General features: G+C 34.4%; 1 protein-coding gene and 1 pseudogene across 7 annotated transcripts; both read left to right on the top strand.

Moving 5' to 3' along the window:
- Nucleotides 1-270: 270 nt before the first annotated feature.
- Nucleotides 271-2,163, top strand: LOC114193970 (putative CoA ligase CCL11 pseudogene; annotated as a pseudogene).
- A 5,291-nt stretch (nucleotides 2,164-7,454) lies between these two features.
- On the top strand, nucleotides 7,455-15,716 carry NBS1 (nijmegen breakage syndrome 1). 7 transcript variants are annotated; one of them, XR_003606482.2, is made up of 14 exons: nucleotides 7,455-7,599; nucleotides 7,775-7,828; nucleotides 9,009-9,273; nucleotides 9,453-9,535; nucleotides 10,142-10,272; nucleotides 11,028-11,074; nucleotides 11,195-11,306; nucleotides 11,562-11,648; nucleotides 12,630-12,801; nucleotides 13,721-14,181; nucleotides 14,408-14,423; nucleotides 14,590-14,692; nucleotides 14,827-14,897; nucleotides 15,356-15,716. XR_003606482.2 is itself a non-coding variant. In XM_028085892.2 (14 exons), exons 1-13 carry the CDS (start codon nucleotides 7,563-7,565, stop codon nucleotides 14,893-14,895), a joined length of 1,683 nt encoding a protein of 560 aa, XP_027941693.1. In that variant the 5' UTR covers nucleotides 7,457-7,562; the 3' UTR covers nucleotides 14,896-14,897; nucleotides 15,356-15,716. The 7 variants fall into 7 exon arrangements, 5 of the variants coding, with proteins under 5 accessions (XP_027941693.1, XP_027941692.1, XP_085521876.1 ...); XR_003606481.2 differs by having other exon boundaries at nucleotides 15,331-15,716; XM_028085892.2 differs by having other exon boundaries at nucleotides 7,457-7,599; nucleotides 14,408-14,469.
- The last annotated feature ends 134 nt before the right edge of the window (nucleotides 15,717-15,850 follow it).

Genomic DNA, 15,850 nt, shown 5'->3' with positions numbered 1-15,850 from the left:
TATTATTGTCCTTAATGAATCCACATGGAGGGGCACTTTGAGAGGACATCGAAGCAATTCCCAAAAAATTGACATGGTGCCCACTCTCCTTGTTGACTTGTGAATCTATGACAGAAATAGAACAAGATTCTTGCTTTTGAACATCATAGATCCTATCTAAGTATAATTTGAGGTGGGAATTAGTATTTAGTATTAAGAGCTTCTAGATATGATTTATGATGGGCATAAATGCTCCTTAACTCACTATTTAACGACATGACCTAACCAAACACAGCAGCATAACACAACATCACACACTTTCACTCTTCTCTGGAACACTGCACTCACTGCACTTTCACTCATCCATGGATAAGCTCACACCAAACCCTGCAAACTCAGTACCTCTCACTCCACTCACCTTCTTGGAAAGAGCAGCAATCGTGTACGGCGACTCTCACTCCATCCTCTACGACAACACTTCCTTCACCTGGTCACAAACCCACCGTAGATGCCTCCAACTCGCTTCTTCCCTCACTTCTCTGGGCTTAAAACGTGGCCAAGTTATCTCTGTTCTCTCCCCAAACACCCCCTCAATGTATGAACTTCAGTTTGCAGTTCCCATGTGTGGCGCCATTCTCAACAATCTCAACCTCCGTCTCGACCCCCACGCGCTCTCCGTGCTCCTGCGCCATAGCGAATCAAAACTTGTCTTCGTGCACTCTCATTCACTCCCTCTTATTCTCGCCGCTCTTTCCAAATTCCGCCGCACCACACCGCTTCCTTCCCTTGTACTTATCACAGACGATGGGAATGGGGATGCCGATGTTGTCGCGGCGGCGGCGCACGCGATAGACACCTACGAGCGCCTTTTGAGCAAAGGCGACCCGAACTTCCGATGGGTACGGCCCAAGTCCGAGTGGGACCCGATAACCCTGAACTACACTTCCGGCACGACGGCGTCTCCCAAGGGCGTGGTACACTCCCACCGCGCAACTTTCATGATAGCCCTCGACTCTCTCAATGACTGGTGCGTGCCAAAACAACCGGTTTACTTATGGACCCTACCGATGTTCCACGCCAACGGGTGGGGCTTCGCGTGGGGGATTGCAGCCGTTGGCGGCACTAACGTCTGCATACGTAAAACCACCGCTCCTATAATCTACCGTTCGATCGAGTCTCACAACGTGACGCACATGTGCGCGGCGCCGGTGGTTCTCAACATGCTGCTCACGAGAACAGAACCGCTGAAAAGCCCGGTTTATGTCCTCACCGGAGGGTCGACGCCCCCGGCGTCGGTTCTCGCTCTCGCGGAGGAAGTAGGGTTTGTGGTGAGCCACGGGTACGGGATGACGGAGACGCTGGGGGTGGTGGTGTCGTGCGCGTGGAAGAGGGAGTGGGATAGGCTTCCTCGGAGGGAGAGGGCACGGCTGCGGGCGCGGCAGGGGGTGAGAACGGCGGCGGTGTCGGAGGTGGATGTTGTCGATCCGGCGAGCGGCGAAAGCGTGAAGCGCGACGGGGTTACCTCGGGGGAAGTAGTGGTGCGAGGCGCGTGCGTAATGATGGGTTATCTGAAGGATTTGGAAGGAACGAGAAGGTGCGTAAGAGAGAATGGGTGGTTGTACACGGGGGACGTAGGGGTTGTGCATGGAGATGGGTATTTGGAGATAAAAGATAGGTCGAAGGACGTGATAATAAGTGGGGGAGAGAACGTGAGCAGCGTGGAGGTGGAGGCCGTGATGTATGCGCACCCGGCGGTAAGAGAGGCGGCGGTGGTGGGGCGGCCGGACGAGTTCTGGGGGGAGACGCCGTGCGCGTTTGTGGAGCTGAAGGAGCGGTTGGAGCGGCGGCCGACGGAAGAGGAGGTGGTGGAGTTTTGCAGAGAAAGGATGGCGCACTTCATGGTGCCGAAGACGGTGGTGTTCAAGGAGGTGCTGCCGAAGACGCCGACGGGGAAGATTCTGAAGCACGTGCTGAGGAAGGAGGCTCAGGGAATGGGGTCCTTGGCTACGCGGAGTCGCATCTAGAATACGATTTGTATTGTACTAAACAAGTATTGTGGGGTTTGGTTTGGCGTGTTTCACCTTTTTTGGGGTGAGTTAAGCTTCTTGAGTCGCCAGATTTTATTTTGTTAATTAATTACTTTTAATTAAAAAAACGACCAATTTTATTCCTTAAAATTGAAAAGCTTTGGTCTTAAACTTGTTAAAATTTGGTGTTTAAGTATCAATGTCACTTAAGAATAAGGATAATGATACCTATGTATGTGGTGGAACACCTGACAAAAGCATTTAATTTACATCTTGCCACGTTATGTGAAACAGCAAAGTTATGAAAATACTCAACCAATTGCGTACGTCAAAAAATTGTATGCTCAACTACCCTGATTTCATGCGATAATAATATGAATATAATTAATTTTATTTCGTAAACAATTAATTATTATTAGACATTTTAATAATGTAATATTAGTCAAATGATAAAAATCAGATATTTTAATAATCTAGCGATAACATAATGATATTTGCTATAGTCGTATCCATACATGCTTAACACAGATGATAAATAAATCGATCCGTGGGTAGTTATGGAATTTGTTTTCGATTTCACAGGAAATCTCCTAGCTGGATAGGAATGACGACAAAATATATAAATTTTGTATGTTATCTTGATTACAAAATGTTGCCTCTGGTATCAATTGTCGTTGAGTTATAATTAAATCGTGATTTGAATTGTTATACTCTTAAGTAAAAGTAGTTATATCATGACTAATAATTATAGCTTTTGACTAAGTGGTAAGTGCTCGACTTAACAAGTGGTATTAAGAGTTATGGTTCGGTAAGATTTTTTCTTAGTATGTATGTGGTTTTAGCATAATCTAATCTTCACATTAGAAAAGGTTAATACCTTGTTGTTAGAGAATCATCCTTGGTTGTTGAAGTTGTAATGAGAAATTTGATGTAAGGATCATTATTAGTGTTGTGTTGACGCGGTGAATATGCAGCTGGGTTCGTGGAGGTACACGAACTGAATCATGTTAGATCTGTAGTAGAGTTCGTGTGTGGCTAGATGCTCGTAGATTTGTGAAGGACATCACAGTTGGTGTTCACATGATCCAGTGAGTGATGTACGATGAAGATCTGATATGTGTTAGTCACGATTTGCGACATGTGCGTGGAGGAAGTGTTTTGCGGTTTACAAATCTATTTCAACAAGAGTCAATGGAGGTGCAACGCCGACGGGTGTTGCTTCTCCAGCAAGGGAGTCAGACAACACGGTGGCTGCGAAGTGCAAATGTTTTATTTGTGGCTTCTCTCAATGTTTGGTGGTTTTGCGTTGTGGGTTGCGGCATGGTTTTGACGAAGGGTGAACGGTGTTTATGCACATGCATTGGCTAATTATGCAAGGTATGTGGTGATTATACACGAGCATTGGTTAGCATTGATGTGTGATGCATGGAAATTCTTAGGATGACTTAATTTGGAGTGAAAATTCTTCGAATGATTTGATTTCAAGTGAAAATTCTTGGGATGGTTTAATTCCAAGTGGAAATTCTTGGGATGGTTTGATTCAAGTGGAAATTCTTGGAATGGTTTGATTCCGAGTGGAAATTATTGGGATAGTTTGAATCCAAGTGGAAATTCTTGGGATGGTTTGATTCCAAGTGAAAATTCTTTAGATAGTTTGATTTCAAGTGGAAATTCTCGGGACGACTTGGGTGGAGAATGTTGGGCTAATGAAAATAACTCATCTTGAAAAGTCCTACATCGCTTAGGATAACTAAGGGGATACGTGTTAATGACTATATAATGAACTTTAAGTCCATGATGTTCCTTGCCCCAATCAAACATAATTTAAGCTTGTATTTGACTTTTCTTATACTCCTGTAGCAGAGTGTTGTAAGGTATGAGTTTAATTCTTGCTTTGGAGAGTATGTGTGTACTTGGGGTCAAAGGGCATGAGAGGGTAGTATATGTGTTGTGCAAATTTTTACAGTTTTATTTTATTCTCTGGTGGTCGTGATTTTCTTCGATTTTGGGGTTGTCACGTTATATTCTCATGTTCCTTGTTTTTATTTTATTTATCTGTTAATATGGTGATTCTTGGAGGTAAAGACAGTAATATTCTTAATTGATGATGCCTTTTTTCCAACACAAAATATACATAATAAAAATAATGGTTAAATATGTTTTTGGTCTTTTAACTTTTAAAAAAAAATTAAAATTAGTCTTTCCTTAAAACTTTGACTAAATTTAGTCCTCCAATTTTAGAATTGCGTGAATTTAGTCCTTTGAGCTAAAGTTTGCTAAGTTTATTTGACGTTTCAAACACATTTCTCAGTTAATATTGGACCGAAAATGTATTAAACATTGTAAACAACTCAAATGCATCATGAAACGTGTTTTTGAAATATTAAATAAACTTAAAAGAATTTGGTTAAGAGGACAAAACCCACATAATTATCAAGTTAAGGAACTAAATTGGACCAAAGTTTCGAAGAGAGACTAATTCTAATTTTCAATAAAAGTTAAGGGACCAAAAACATATTTAATCCTAAAACAAATAGGCAACATACAACTTAATTGTACGCGAATATATTGTTAAAATGATATGACCAATCTTCTTAAACTAAGAGGGAAGTGAATTGATATTTAAAAGTATTTGCCTAATTTTATCTTTTCAAAAGTAGTTTAAAGCTTGTTAACAAATGTAATTAGATGCTCAAGTGTTGGATTCTTTATACCATATCAAAATGAGGTAAAGGAGAGATAAAACAAACAAACACAATAATTTATATGATTTGATTCCTTTCAATCTACATCCAAATTATCCTAGCAACCTTATTAGTTAGAGAATTTTTTTATTATGCCTCAAAAGAATTATAAAATTAACGTAACACCTAATAAATCTGAAATTTAGAACACAAAATAGACAAACTAATCAAGAAAAAAATGCTCTTATGCAAGCCTACACACACTTACAGTAATACAATCACCACCTCAATGATTTTCAAAACAAATATGAAATTCAACGACAATAACCAAATTAAATACGTTTGTGCAATCAGATCTTGCACCAACTTCCTAAGCCAAGCTAGGATCCTTATGATTACAATCTTGATGGATCTTGAGAGAATCTAGTTACTTCTTTCACTATTCTCCAAGAAAACTTTCAGTAATATTTTTCAGAATGAATTTCATACCATTTCGTCAATTCAGAAAAGTCATTTTAATGATCAAATTTCAATTATGATATATTTAATTGATTTCCTTAGTAGAATAATAGATTTGCCTTCTAATTTATTAGACGACGTACTTATCTAATGGATTAACTTGACAACTTTCACATATTTTGAAAATTTGCACTACATTTTGTTCATAATAAATTAAGCTCAAATTATATTAATTTTAATGGATTTCAGCTTAGTCTTACACTAAATTCAACCCAACTTTTATCCTATGCTTTGGGACATCATAAAAACAAATTTTCGTTCAATGCTTCTAGTTGTTGTTTGTGCTATCTAGGAACAACATATGTAAGCACATTAAGAGAGTTCAACATATCATTTTCATTCACTTTTAATTACATGTATTTTTCAAATCAATTTAAATTTAGTATTTAAATCGATAAAAATTATACTTCATGCAACTGATGATACATTTAATAATGTTATTTATCTCATTAACAATGAAAGAGTGAAAAATAATTTAAAATACATTTTTCTCTATTAATCAAAAATAGGAGAAAAAAAACAATCCAAACCATTTTGCAAATTCCACTCTGAAACTTCATTATCGCCAAAAATAATTTGTATGAATCTACAATGGTTAGAAAATTCACTCTATTAGAAGTTTGAGTATTTATTTATGGTGTTGGTCCGAAAGTAGTTGACATAGTCCTCTTTAGGGGCATGTGCCATTATAGTTCATTCCTGCAATGGAAAGTAATGTCTCCCAATGTCACAAGTTTAGGACACCCTCCCAACTTTCCAAGAGTTTAATTCAGACCCAACAATTGTACAAAAGGAACCTACATATCATTATTATGTGGGTATATATGTAAGTCTCGTATCACTTTTTCTTTCAATGATGAATTTTGGTAGCAAGATACTTTCTCTAACTTTCTTTTAATTGTCAATTTCAAATAAAATAGTGTTCCTTTTCGTGTCTTATTTTTTAATTTTAAGATAATATTATTTTTCCAATTAAAATTTGATTTAAATTGACATGTTGAGAAAAAAAGTTAGGTATGATACAATATGAGAAAATAAAATAATATATATTGAAATGAAATAACCAGTCAAAATAAATAATATATATTTGATTTAAAAAAAAATAAGGATTAAATTAATCCAAAATTTTAAAATAGACTAATTTTAAAATTTATTAAAAATTAAAAGATAAAAAATATATTTAACCCGATATATCACTTAAAATCACATTAGAAATTAAAATAAAAAATCAAATATTTGTTCTCATATAGGTGAGAAAAGTTGAAGACTTTCTCCCCAAATGGATAAAGAAAAAAAAAAGAGAGTAATAAAATCATTACCAAGATACACTCAAATTTTGAATTCTGGACCTAACCCTAAACTTAAGCAACTTTATCCATTTTATTTATTTATTTTAGTAGTGTTTTAAATTTTTATTTTAATAAATTCTCATCTTAAATCGGTCAAAAAATTAATGTCAATCATTTTAATATACGAGGAAATCTATATCATTAATTTAATTTTGAATTAAACCTATCATATATAAATAGAAGAAGTTTACATTATTTTATTTATGAAAATGAAAGATTAAATACTTTATTATAGTTCTTGAAATATACTTGCTTACTTTTAATTTGTATGATTAGTCGATTTAGTAAAAAAATATTAATATATTTTATTTTTATTTTTTGTTTTATAAATTTTAAATATTTTTTAAAGTTAATTATATATTAATTTTAATTTTTTTAATAATTATATATGATGATTAATAAGTATCAAAAACATAATTATATTAACCATCGACGAAGTTTAAATAAAACTAACACAATTAAAGTTGTTGTATGGAGACTGTGATACTTTTTATTATATTAAAAATGAAATACGTCAATGATTTTTTGTATACTATTATACTTCTTATTTTTATTTCTATAAAATGGTTATTGAGGTTTTTATTATATTATTTTTGTTTTTGGTATATAATATATATATATATATATATATATATATATATTTAATTTTTAATTTTCCATTTTAAATTAGTCCTTTGAAAAGTATCTATTTAAGGAATAAAGATGAAGAAGGATAAAAACATTTTAAAAGACTAAAACAAAATTATAAATTATAAATTATAGGGACAAAAAAGTCAAAATAAAAATTACTCAGTCCAAAATCAAAATATATATTTCAAGGAGAGAAACATTTTGAGCAAATTAAAAATGGCACGTCGTTTTAGTTGTGAACTTGGTAGACTTTATGCCGTTTTGATTGGAAAACAAACGGCACGTCGTTCCATAGCGACCTTAAATTCTTCCTTTTCAACTATTTACTTTCCCCCTTCGCTCTTTAGTGCTTCAGAGTTTAACAAAGAAGAATCATGGTGTGGGGACTCTTCCCCGTTGATCCTCTTTCAGGTACCCATTTTGTCCAATGAACGAGTATTGTTCTTATAAGAAACTGTTATATATCTTTTTACTTCTTTTTTGTAGGATTATAGGTTAATGACAGTTTCTTTTAACATACTATTGGTGTTCCAAAAAAAGTTATTGTATTTTTTATTTTTATTTTTTTTTAAAATTTGTGTGGCAGGTGAAGATAAGTACTATATTTTCAAAACTGGAATTTACAAAGTTGGTCGAAAAGGTACTGTAATTTGCCGTTCCTTCTGATTGTTTTCAAAACTCAAGTCTTTTGCACATATTTGATGGTTAAACAATTATCTAAACAGTGTGGGCGAAGTGCTTGATTGATTTTTAATGCTAATGCTGAAAAGAGTATCCACATGGGACTCTTTTCTGGCATTGTAAAGTAACCTACCTTTGATAGAGTGAAAATGTTGAAATTGGGTATGAGTGTTTTTGTCAAAGACTGATTTGGAAGAAGGGCTTACGCTATTAAGATAAGGGCTTGCCCGTGAGTGAATTTTACCCCTAACATGCACAACAATGACAAAAAACTTATCCCACCAGGGCTTCTAATACGCACGCTCAGGAAAAACCCTATACAGTTTGATGGGTGGTTATCTGCATTTTTACTTTGGTCATTTGAGGAAACAATTATATGCTTTTCTATGTAGACCCTCAAACTCTCGTGGTGCTACAGGAACAAAATGTGATTGTTTTTCATAATAAGTTGATCCAAACGCAGACCTTGTGCTGAATTTACAATTTGTGTATAGTAACGAGGGTGGTAAAGGTCAAATTCCTGGCAACATGATTACAGAGACTCTTATACCACATCTATGACCATTTAACCCAAGATTGAATGTTATACAGACGCCTTTTAATGATTTTTATCTCCAGCTTTTTGTAGTCTGTATCATAAACTACAGCAATACCCGTCATTGTCCATATTTAGGACAGAACCATTAGTAAAGGGCCGGTGCAGTTGGAGCTAATTATCTGAAATAAAAACAAGTATAAAAAACAACAACAATAACCACAAAATGTTATTCCAATAAGTGGGGAGGTGTTGGCATTTGGCTCAAATAAAGACTAAGGTTGTAGAGATGTTATTTATCATGAGATCCTTCTTGACAACATCTTTTGATTCTCGTCTTGCTCTCCCTCTCCTCTTCGCAGGACTAAAATTCATGCAACTGAAATAAAACAAATAAAGTAAACTAAATTTTAAAGCTAAAGTTCTGTCCCTATGGAGCAAGTGACATGGAGATGGCTTCTCAGAATAGAATGTTATGACAATTTGCTGCCATTTATTTTTCATTCACAATTTTTAAGTTTTTTCTTATGATGATTGTTACGTATTATTAATTTTTGAATATCATGGTGACGCTTTGTATGAACTTGCGACTAACTTCTTACAGGTTGTGATGTGATAATCACTAAAGATAAAGGTGTTTCTCGGGTTCATGCAGAAATAGTTGTTAATACGATGAACCTGGTAAATTCTTTACCAAATGAATGTTCTCATTTGTCACCCAGTATACATATTAGAGATTGCTCCAAGTATGGGACATTTATTAGCAAAAATGTTGGGCCCAAGAAAAAAGTTCATGAGCTACCAAACAAACAAACACCACTAGAGGATGGTGACTTTGTCTCTTTTGGCACCGGTAGTGCTACCTATAAGTATGTCAACGATGTCTTCAATTTGCTTATATTCCTTTGGTGACATTCACTTTTATTTTTAGAAAATACTATTGCAGTACCTTTCTAGATTTAAGTTTGTATGTATATGTACACACAATCTCATAACATTTGTCTTTCATCTTATGTCTGCTTAAATGCTTTCAAATTTAATCTGACAGGTTTTGCCATGTACCCCTCGTTTTTTTCATCTGTTCCTCAAATGAAGTGGATCAATCCTTTCAAGAGAAAATTTCATCAATTGGTCAGTGGTGGGAAGAACATGTGAAGGTTCTTCAGTTCTTATAATTCATGAATGTTTGCTTTGTACATTCTTTAAATTACGTTGTGACTTGCTCATGATATTGCATTTATTTAAAACTATTAAAGAAACAAACTCTGTGCTAATAGGAATTTGTGCTAGAAGCAATATTTATTGTGTGCTAAGAGACCCTTGGTTTGAAAGGCATCTATTAATGTACCGTTTATTTTATCCCGTGCTAGTTGTGCAGTTTTGAAATTATGAAATGTCTAAATTTTTGTAGTTTCAACTTTCAACTGACACTGTCTATCATTTTTATAAGAAACTGATAAATATCTTGGAAAGGAAGTAGAGTTTGCATATCTTTGATGATAACTTGGTATTATGTAAATTTAAGTTATAAGATGTCCAGAAAAATCTTTATCTTGCTACATAAGCTGTACTAGACTCAATTTATTCAGGAAAACTTCACACTATGTTGTGACATGAGTTATAAATTTACTGTGCTTTTCTCTCCAAACAGGAAAGATAATTATTTTTTGGAAGAACTAGACTGTTGTTTTCATGTGAATGAATGCTAATATTTACCAACTAGTACATTCAATGTAGGTGCTAGTTTTACTCATACCTTAGGTGAAGGGTGCACACATGTACTGGTAGATCAACTCATGCCGTTGAAGAAGGATCTTGTTGATGCTGTTGTGGCAAAAAAATCTTGTGTTCTTAAAAATTGGCTTGAGGTATTTAAGCATTTAGGTTTGCATATTTGTTCTTAACTTTTTATTATCTGTCACATTCAAGTGATCACGTGTATACACAGTTTGATAGCATGAAGGTTAGTTTATTATGTACTTGTTGTATTTGAATTTTTTTTTCTTTTTCTTTTGCTTTATCATTTTATAATTTTTTAACATGTCCGATTAAAATCTTTTAAGATTGACATATCATTGTACAACAGTAGAATAGGTTATGTAAAAGGAGAGCTGATGTAATGGATTGATTTAATGCTGGAAGATTCTTTAATAGTTTACACAACAATGCTATATTTAGATCTATGTTACCTTCTTAAATTGTCAGAATGATTTGCTAAGAATCAATTCAAAATTAAGTTACAATCATAAGTTTATAATCATAACTTTTCATGTAGCTTTTGGACCATTCTCTTCACATAAGAGTCTCATGATCTGGTCTACTTTAAAGGTTAGATTAGTGCACTGTACAAATTTTGCATGTTCACTAGTTATTTTGTTTTTGCAAAAAGCATAGGGCCAAAATTTGTGTTCCGAGTCGTGGCCTATGGTAATAGTATTAATTGTTGCTTATAGGTAAAACCATAGAATGATAAAATTCATTTATCATAACAAATCATCAAGCGTAAACATTAATTATAGTCTTGAAGTGTGAGATTTGATTGAATGATTTAGTATGCAACCAGTCGAGAACCTCTTCTCCTGTTTGAATTTTAACCTGTGACTGTTTGTTCCCTTCCTTGTAGTTTTTTGCGGAAAAGAATATCAGCATTGAAATTCCTAGCTGTCATTCGTGAGTATTGCTTTGACTTTAGAGTTTGGTCATGCTAGCTTTATATTCCATGACCTTGGGACCAGTTTATTTAACTGAAGAAGCTTTCTTTTTCTTCTCTATTTCCTCTTCTTTCTCAAGTAGATATATTCCAACAGTGTCAGTGGACGGAGAATCTATAAAAATTGTCGACCCCAGATCGCGTGAAGATTGTTTGAAAGGATACACTTTTTTGTTGGAATCTGAGCATTTGGTACTTGTTATTCAAAGTCTTTTATACTCACTCTAAACCCAAATTAAGTATTATAGTACTAGCTAGTTTTAAGATTTCCATTTTTAAATAATATGCGGATACATTTTCAGTACTTTATTCTTGGAACTTTTTTTTTAATGTTCATATGTAAAGATGCTGGGGGTTTTGAAACTCTAAGATGGAAACATCTTGATAATTTTGAAGCATAGCTCTACTTGACAATGTTATTATCTTAATTCTTCTTCCTGCTTGCAGTATAAATTTCAGGATCAGCTAAAATCTTTATTGGAAGTGGCTGGTGCAAAAGTTGTTTCCTCCGGAGAGTTTTGTTCAAATAGTCAAGTATGTATTTCATTTCTATCTTTTCCATTTATGAATTTTTGTGTGTGAATGATATAGCTTTGATTAAAAGGAATGAAGGGTAGAAATAACATTAAAATTATGGTTTTGGGACATGTTAAAATCAAAGGTGTATATGAATAATACAGAGTTACGTTGCAATTTTAGTAACGAACAGGAGAAAATTGACACGGTGGGAAAAATTGAAGATGTCATTACAGGTTCTAAAGTTTAATTATATCAGTTCAATATCAGAAAATGATGGTTAATTAATGAAGATAACACACATAGGATATAAGTTAGGTGGTTGAAATGGATAAATACATCATGGGTTATTTGTGAATGCAAATCGCATACGAAGCTCAAAGGAAAGTTTTATGGTATCACGATAGTCTATATGGTAGTAAATGTTGAATTTTAAAGGAACACCAAAAGGGGGAAAAAAGTGAGTGCCAAGATGAATATATGACTACACAAGAAATACATGATACAGAACAGAATGATTGTATACTAAGGCGAGATTAGTGTGGCATGAATTGTAACAAAGATTATGGATAATCGGTTAAGGTGGTTTAGACACATGCAAAAAAGGCCATTATTGGGACTATTGAGGGGAGTAGTATGTATGAATTTTACCCTGTGAATAGAGGTTGAAAGAAAAGAAAAAGGACATTAGAAAATTATTAAAATGGGTTTCATGATGATTTATATCTGAGGATTTGATTTTTAACCAAGTTTGATGACATTGTGTGATCCATGCACTTGACTTCATCTAGTTGAATAAATCTATTATTGTTGAATATCTCGGCCTCTCTACTATTATCAAGAGTTAGAAAGATAGTCATCATTGAATAGAAAAATACTTCAAGCTCTTAGTCAACAACTCTCATTTCTCTGTTTTCGACATACACATATTCTCAGGCCGATTATCTTTGCATGAAAGTTATGTACTTCAGTATTATGATTCTCACGTGTTTCTTGTAGGATTCAAATTATGGAGAGGATAATCATGTGGTTTGTGTCATCCCAGAAAGACCAGCATGCAAGTCTAATCTCTCTGATAAACTGAATTCCTTGCTTAGAGTTAGTGAGATAGATATAATTTGTGCTGCTCTGAGTGGACAGCTAGATCTCTCTATTTTGAGATCACCATGCAGTAAGTATTACTATTCTCTAGATCTCAAGTAATATATTTGCACGGTCCAAAACTTTGTTTTCCACTCCAAAAATGAAGAGCCCAAATCATAAAATATTTTTAAATTACAACTGTTTTTCTTTGTTCTGTTATAGCTTTGTTTGCTGCTGCTGAGTGTAAAATTATGTTTGGGGCTCTGATTACCCAAAAGGGGGATGAAAATGACCATAAAGGGAAACTGTTCAATCAAAGACTCTCAAATTAATTTTGGTTTATTGGTACTAATAATAAGTTTTGTTATATGTATGCTGTTTTATTCATACAGAAAAATCAATGTTTCACAGGGGGTAACTTCCATTTATTTATTGCATTATTGTCTGTGTTCGAATGTCTATATTGTCAAACTAATGATGAATTAATATGATTCTGTTATCGCTTCTCCATGATTTATTACAAGTGTGACTTGGGTCTAAGAAAAGGGGGAGGGGAATGAAATAGCGTTATGGCATTGCCAACTTTTAAAGAAATTGCCCATCTGAATTTGCATCTTCTCAGATGTAGCATCTCTTCTAGGTTTTTTATTAACCAAAATCACTTTTCATGAAACCAAGTAACAAAAATGAACACATTTGCAGTAATGACATAGGCACTTGGAAATATAAGAACCGTCTTGATTTCTTAATTGGTTGATTACCTCATGACTGAATACACACATGTGCACACACTTACATGTAATTACATATCATTGAAGAACCATGGCTTCGATCCGAAATTAAATATCCAATTGCAGGGAATAAATTCACTAACTAAATTTGAAATTCTACAATACAATCCCTAATTGTAGGGATGTAAATTAGCATATTATCTTTTATAAATCAGCATGTTATCTTAAATAAATTTGTACTTCAGTGTTACAATAACAAGCACTGTGTTGTTGCAGTACTTGTTTCGTCATCATGCTCTACAGATGAGACAATTGTTGCAGATTCAGATACAGAAGTTGAAACAGCCACGTCAGCCCGTTCCACTGAAGCATTAAGCAACGACAATAATGTAAAATATGAAAAAACAGAAGAAATATATGACGATTCTTACACTTTGGATAAGAGAAAACATGAGAGTATAGAGGCATCCTCAGATGATGTTTTAACCAGATTGCATGACATTAAACGTACAAAAACAGAAAAATCCTTGGATGGTGCTTCTGTCAGATCACATGCTACCAACTTCGGGAACGATAACGATGGTGTCAAAGTAAAGAAAGACAACGTTGATGATAATGAAACTGGAAATTCAGATGTTGTTTACAGCCAAAATTTAATTGTTCGAGATACAAACATACGGAGTAGCATAAGCACTTCACCAAGCAGCAGTTTTCCAAATTTTAAATGTTTCAGAAAGGTATGTAGTTGTGGTGCCGCATCTCGCTTAAAAATGTGCTTATTGTAGAAAATTGAAACCAAACATATGTTGGTTTTGTAATTAAATTTTATCTTGACGTCTAAATACCTAAAAACATTGTTGCTTCATGCAATGGCAATTATTAAATTTTAACATATATTATTAATGTCATGGTTCATGAAACCTGTGCCTACCCTAACCTGTTTTCTTTTAAATGAAATTTCAGGCACACACTCAGTCAGGTAATAGCTTTGACAATCTTGTTCCATTTGCAAAATATCCATACAAGTAAGAATAATACTAAATCTGATGTTATTTTGAACAAAAATTTAGCTAGTCTATGCTTCATTCTTTTTCTCCTCCTAGTGATAGGTTATTTGATATTTCATTATTTTTTTACTTCCCCAGGGATTCTGACTGTGGGGATGATGAAATGTCTGAGTTAGTGAAGGAGGAGAAAAGGCGTAAGAAAATGGAAGCTGTCGCAGATGAACTATTTAATAATGAGAAGGTGAGTCTAATACTCCTCCCATGCCCCAGAGAGAGAGAGAGGGGGGGGGGGGGGGGGGGGGGGGAGAGAGAGAGATCTGGTCCATACATAATCTTGATATTAAGTATCTACCTTAACCTTTTTCCCTGTTTCAGGCGAGGAAACGAGGCGCAGCTGGTTCACGAGGCACTGTTGGTTCTCTTCGTAGCATTCTTTCTTCATGAAGGTAATGATGAAACTTTAAATTAGTGCAAAACTTTATAAAAATAATATCTTAACCATTAATATGACAAGGGTCTGATGTGATAAATTATGGAAGTAATAGTATAGTTCCTCTTGGCATTACACAGATAAAAGAATAAAATTTTTTATTTTACATTGCCGAGCAAGAACATAAAAGAAAATTGGTGCACTATTTAGCTAGGTCATTTATCCATTTTGATCGAGTACACTATCAGTTGCTTCTAAGCCTTATGCAACAAATAGATTAATTGTGAATACTTGGTCGATCTGTCCTGATTTCATAATTTATTTGGTCTTTTTGCTTTTTTCAAATGTGTGGAACTTGGTTAAATAATAATAGAGGAATATTAGCAACACTCTTTTAAACACTCTCGTAATATATTGTGCTACTATGCCTTTTCTTTTTTCCTCTGAAGTGGGCATGGTGGAATGCTACTGCAGAGATTTCTCCAAAGTCGTGGCTTCAAAGATACTGCGCACTTGATGCCATTTTCAATTGAAGGTTGAGTTTTTCACTCGTCTGGGTTTTGATCGAGAATGGAGTGAGGTTATTGTTGGTCGTATATGGTGACACTCTTCCTCGTATCTTTGAGAGGGCTCTTGAAGGATCTGTCTAGTGTTGCTTGTTAGCATATGAAGTACAGCAAGAGTTGATATCTTAGAGGAGTGAGATGATCATATTATCTTGGATAGTGAAACAATATAATGTGGTGTGTTGATATAAAACACATTTTACGAATTAAACTTTGTATGGTAATCCTAAACACTGTAAATCATATTTATTCTCTTGCTTTGTGACGTACCATATTGATAAAAATAACTTTATTCGAACAATATCGCAATCCGATACTAGTAAGACGAAAAAATAGCATTGAAATATGATATAAGTGTCTTTTTCAATAAATCCCTTTGAACCAAGTTTTGTAGCCTTGAGCT

The sequence above is a fragment of the Vigna unguiculata genome, chromosome 8 (genome assembly GCF_037176805.1).
Source record: "Vigna unguiculata cultivar grain cowpea cultivar isolate G323 ecotype 2 chromosome 8, ASM3717680v1, whole genome shotgun sequence".
NCBI classification, from domain to species: domain Eukaryota; kingdom Viridiplantae; phylum Streptophyta; class Magnoliopsida; order Fabales; family Fabaceae; genus Vigna; species Vigna unguiculata.
This window is presented reverse-complemented; position numbering and strand designations above follow the sequence as displayed.

Bases quoted from the DNA above. Each gene is read 5' to 3' on its own strand.
- NBS1 (XM_028085892.2), top strand. From the start codon at position 7,563: ATGGTGTGGGGACTCTTCCCCGTTGATCCTCTTTCAG. The intron at 7,829-9,008 runs GTACTGTAATTT...AACTTCTTACAG, and splicing joins TTACAAAGTTGGTCGAAAAG to GTTGTGATGTGATAATCACT. The intron at 11,649-12,629 runs GTATGTATTTCA...TGTTTCTTGTAG, and splicing joins AGTTTTGTTCAAATAGTCAA to GATTCAAATTATGGAGAGGA.